We start from the raw sequence: 4,830 nt of genomic DNA on the forward strand, positions 1-4,830 counted from the left end.
GTCGTCTCTCTCTCTCTCTTTATTCAAACTGCATACATCATCTTTCTCTTATTCAAACTGCAGACATCGTCTCTCTCTCTCTCTCTCTCTCTCTCTCTCTCTCTCTCTCTCGATTCAAACTGCGTGTGATCATTCAAATCATTTTTTTTAAAAGAACGTTTCTGAACCGTGTCTTTCTCCTTACCACCCATTTGACTCTACCAGTGAGGCTCACTGCCTTAGGAAACTTAGCAACAAAAAGCCTTTTTATAGACCTATTAGCCAACGAGATTGAGGCGGTGAGAACAATCTAGAAAAATCACGTTCTTTCACTTGAGCCTAAGGTTTTTTTCCTCCACTTTGGCCTAAGGTTTTTTTTTCCACCTAAAGTTAAGCCCTTGACAAACTAATTAATTAATAGCAAAGAAATATTTTGGTGCTATATTCACATTGCAATGTGAGTCACCTACTCACATTAAGTATGTATACATCATGTTGATAGGATTCAATATGATATTGGGAGACTATTTATACTTTCAAAAAGTAGCTTGTTGAGTAGGGTAAAAGCATGTTACTGTGGATCAAGGAAGTATTCATACTTTCAACTAGATCCAGATAAGGTAGAATACAATATGAATCAGAATTGGCAAAACAAAAGAATATTAAAAATGGAAAAGAAGACTCGTATATATTTGCAGATACACACTGATAAAATAGTCAGTTGTTGCGAGACGACGTCCTCTCCAAAACCACCGCAGGAGAATGAGTAGAGGAGGAGGCGCTGCCAGCGTTGGAGGTTGCTCTTCTGGCCCACTTTCTCAGGCCTTCAAGAACGGCGGCTGACAAGGAAGAGGGAAGGGGTATGGAGGCCAGCGTAGAATTTAAGGAGGGCAGGCGAGAGAGCTGATGGGGCGATGTGGCCAAGTTTTCTGACACATCCTCATTGAAAGCCTTGTTAGTTTACAATTGTGATGTGTTTATCCTCCCGGGGGCTTGTGAGCTTCATGTATGCATGGTTCATCATGAAGTCATGGATGTAGCTCTGTCTCCAAGAGGGCTCATGTTTGAAAAATCTGCTGAACCACTGGGCTGAGTCCTTTGGATGCCTCTTGAGGTTGCTGTAGTCCACAAATATGAGCCCAAACCGCTTTGTAAATCCAGACTCCCATTCGAGGTTGTCCATCAGAGACCATGCAAAGTAGCCGCGGACGTCAGCGCCCTCCCTGTTTGGATTGAATTGAGCATTGCCATGTCAAAGACAAAAAGAAACCACTTTTAGGAAGCAAAATGGATGTATTATCACATGCCACATTGCATTGACAAACAAGTACCTAATGGATTGGGCAAGAGCTGCCAAGTAATCCTGATAGAAATGTACCCTCTGTGTGTCATGCACAAACTCTTCAACTGATTTTGAGGGGCAATCTTCATCATCCATGCCTATAGGACCAACACAAGTTCCAATAGTGTCAAAAAGGCTTGATCTTTCATACATTGAATACAAATGCTTGAAATCTATCAAAACAAAATGCCGAGTAAGAGCTTACCATTCTCTGTGATGTAGATCGGAGGCCTGTCATATCTCTCAGTTACCCAATTGACCAGCTTTCTAAGCCCCCATGGCACAATATACATCCAATGAGATGCACCCTGCAAGATAAATCATAAGAATTTCAAGGTTAGCCTTGCCTTCACTTTAAGCCTAAAGAAGTGACATAATGCCTCCATCTCAACGTAAAAAAAGCAATGTTATACCTTATCTCCAATTGGTTTCCCATCCACCTCAGCTGCAATCAAGACAAAAAACAGCTTCAAATTCAGCCATGCATCTTAATACCCTTCCATGCATGTACAAAAGTTGTCTCGGCTAAATTCTTTAAATCAAGTTATATCAAGAAATTATGTTTGGCTGGACTCACCTATCCTTGTGGTTCTGATATCATCAAACCAACCACCATAGATTGCCTTGGGGTTCGGGTTGGCCGGGACTATGTATCTTGTTGTGTAATGGTTGATGCCAACAAAGTCTAGAGAGTTCTTCAAGAAAGCTTGCTCATCTGGGGTGAACTTTGGCAACCTATCACCGGCTGCTTGTCTCATTGAGGAGGGATAGTCACCAAAGAAAATGGGGTCCAAAAACCTGCACAGAAAAGGCTTTAGATGTCTGAAGTGTTTCCTACAAGAGGTGCACAGTGATGTTGTACAATAAAGAAAAGACCCATAATTGGTTCTCATTGCAATCTATATGAGGAATGCAATTAGTCATATAGCCAAGATGAGCTTCTTTACCATCCAAGATGAAATTCAAGGTGCCTTTGTGCTGCTTCCATGTCTTCCTTCGAGTTTGTGAGAGGTTCCCCCCACTCCGAATCCACGGCAATGCCTATAATCCCACCTTGTTTTGCCTGCCATCAAGCATATCTAATATTGTGGAAGCTCATAAAAACACAAACTTGAATGTGTGTGTGCAAACCTTATATAAAGTCCTTTTCCCCCCCCTTTTTGAGAAAACTTGGGCCTCTCTGTACCTTGAATTTCCGGTTGTAAATGTCAACGGCAGTCGCATGAGCTAGCAAGGCATTATGCCCAACTTGGTAAGGTTCTATGGATGAGTCCCCCTCAGCAGACCTTGCTCTGTTCGAGGTCCTTCCGGGTGCATGTATGCCAATGCCATGACCAAAAAAGGAAAATCTCAATGGCTCATTGAGTGTTACCCAGTCCTTCACACGGTCTCCAAACTCATTGAAGCACGTTTCAGCAAAAACTGCAAAGTGTTTTCTGCCAAAAACAATCAAAGTGCAAATGTTGAGTGCAAAATACACAGCAGTCACCAAGACTTATCACATCAATGGTATTGATTGACTCTTCTCTACAATGAGGCAATCTGTAGCCTAGTCTATCTATAAGGGTTATTAAACTTACACTATCTCAGGACTAAGCCAACCCCCTATTGTGTCCTGAAGTGCTTGTGGAAGGTCCCAATGATACAAAGTGACAAATGGCTTGATTCCTGAATGACAAAAGAACTCACAAAAAAATTAGCCTGCTGTCAAAAATCCAAGATATGCTAAGATATGCTCCTAAAACATAGGGCAGCGCTGACATGAACTAGGGCTCACCTTTTGACAACAGGGCATCAATCAGGTTGTTGTAATATGCAATGCCTTCCTTGTTTAATGAGGTACTTAGCCCATCTGTAAAGCTCACAAGATATGATACAATGCTTGAGATACTGTGACTTGCATGAGATTAGCTCAAAAACCACCAGTTTTGAAGTGATTAGAGGGGCCTGTAAGCAGGTTTCCTCACCAGGAAAGATTCTTGACCAAGAGATAGAGAATCTATATGAATCAAATCCAATTTGTTGCATCAAATTGATGTCTTCCTGAAGACATACACGATCATCGAAAGAAAATGAATCAGTGTAGGTCTCATCTACAGTCTCACCTAAAGGCTGGACTGAAAAGCTTTCACAGTCAGTCTCCTGTAATGGAAAGGAAGCACTTGCAAGCTGGTAAAACATGGAACACGAGAAGATATACATGGGCGGTATTTAGCAGACCTCATAACGGTGGTATTGGTCTGTGGCAATGTCTCCATTTTTCCCATCTGCAACTTTGTCTGCAGTCATCCATGGACCAAAATAAATATCATGATATGCTTTTCCTAGGTATATGTATGCATGTATTTTCATGTACTGTGATCAGAATCAAGTACATACATGTATGTATGCATGCATGTGTCCATACTTTGGTGAGAGGTAAGTATTGATAGATCAAAGACATCATTGTATCGATGTTAGCTTACTTGGCAAACGAGTGAAGGTATCCCAGATGCTAGGGCCTCTGCCACCCTCTGTTGTGGCTCCTTCCACCTGCCAACATTATCAAGGTGCAAATTACACACGTGTGGCTTCCAATGAACACATAATGATCCAATACACATAAGGCATAATGATGCAATACACATAAGGCGCATATGGCATTGGAGTTGTGTATGCACAAGAGCTTGTCTGATAGATACAACTCGAATGGCATTGGAGTTGTGTGTGCACAAGAGCTTGTCTGATAGATACAACTCGAATGGCCCCAAAACAAACAGACACATGAGAGACAGACATGCGCGCGTGCGCACACACATGTGATCTTCTTACACCATACAACTGTGCAATGAACATAAGCAACCAATGCATGTGAGAGAAGCATGTGACCTTCTCACACCATACACAGACACACGTGCCACGAACATAGGCAAGCATCTCGAGCAATTGATACGGCCGGAGTTTTTAGAGCATTGGGGCGAGATTTGAGTACCAATCCCAAGTGTGACCTGTGCCACGAGCATAGGGAAGGCATGAGTAGCAGGTAAAGCAGAAACGAGAGATGCAAACCTGATAGGCAGCGGTGGCGGCTCCGAAGATGAAGGTATGCGGGAAATCAGATCTGGAGAGGGGTTTGTTGGAGCTGGGAGGGGGAGGTGGGACGTAGAAGTCGAAGTCGTCAGCTTCATACGAGCCGAAGGGGGGCGCCATGGTTACACAAACAAGAACAACAAGACGCAGACGAAAGGCCGAGAGTTGGTGGAGATGAAGGTGGAAACAAGAAGAAGAAGGAAAAGCAAAGCAAGCTGGTATTGGAATAAATTTGAATTAAACGGATGTTTTTTAATAAACCCAAATAGAGAGCCATGGTGTGGTGGGACGGACTCACCGCCACGTGTCGGGCATTGCTGCAAGAAAGACAGAAGGTGCATCTACCGGCTATTGCCGGTAGCGCACGGGTTGACCAGTCACACAAAGACCCTTTCAAGGGAGGGACTTGTCAAACCTTTGATTTTCAAGTTTCAACCACG

The 4,830-nt window shown here is 43.0% G+C and overlaps 1 protein-coding gene across 2 annotated transcripts; it reads right to left on the reverse strand.

Moving 5' to 3' along the window:
* Positions 1 to 393: 393 nt before the first annotated feature.
* On the reverse strand, positions 394 to 4,599 carry LOC147608031 (beta-glucosidase 42-like). Of its 2 annotated transcripts, none has more exons than XM_086789978.1 (13): positions 4,370 to 4,597; positions 3,787 to 3,853; positions 3,542 to 3,600; positions 3,289 to 3,364; positions 3,099 to 3,173; positions 2,902 to 2,989; positions 2,508 to 2,757; positions 2,269 to 2,384; positions 1,899 to 2,119; positions 1,735 to 1,766; positions 1,527 to 1,629; positions 1,311 to 1,419; positions 394 to 1,202 (listed from the first exon to the last, which is right to left on the reverse strand). In XM_086789978.1, the coding sequence occupies exons 1-13, from the start codon at positions 4,508 to 4,510 to the stop codon at positions 935 to 937; spliced, it is 1,605 nt and encodes a 534-aa protein (XP_086646104.1). In that variant the 5' UTR covers positions 4,511 to 4,597; the 3' UTR covers positions 394 to 934. The 2 variants fall into 2 exon arrangements, with proteins under 2 accessions (XP_086646104.1, XP_086646105.1); XM_086789979.1 differs by having other exon boundaries at positions 1,043 to 1,202; positions 1,358 to 1,419; positions 4,370 to 4,599.
* Between the last annotated feature and the right edge of the window lie 231 nt (positions 4,600 to 4,830).

This window comes from Cibotium barometz, chromosome 54 (genome assembly GCF_041138505.1).
Source record: "Cibotium barometz isolate CiBa-2024 chromosome 54, ASM4113850v1, whole genome shotgun sequence".
Lineage (NCBI taxonomy): Eukaryota > Viridiplantae > Streptophyta > Polypodiopsida > Cyatheales > Cibotiaceae > Cibotium > Cibotium barometz.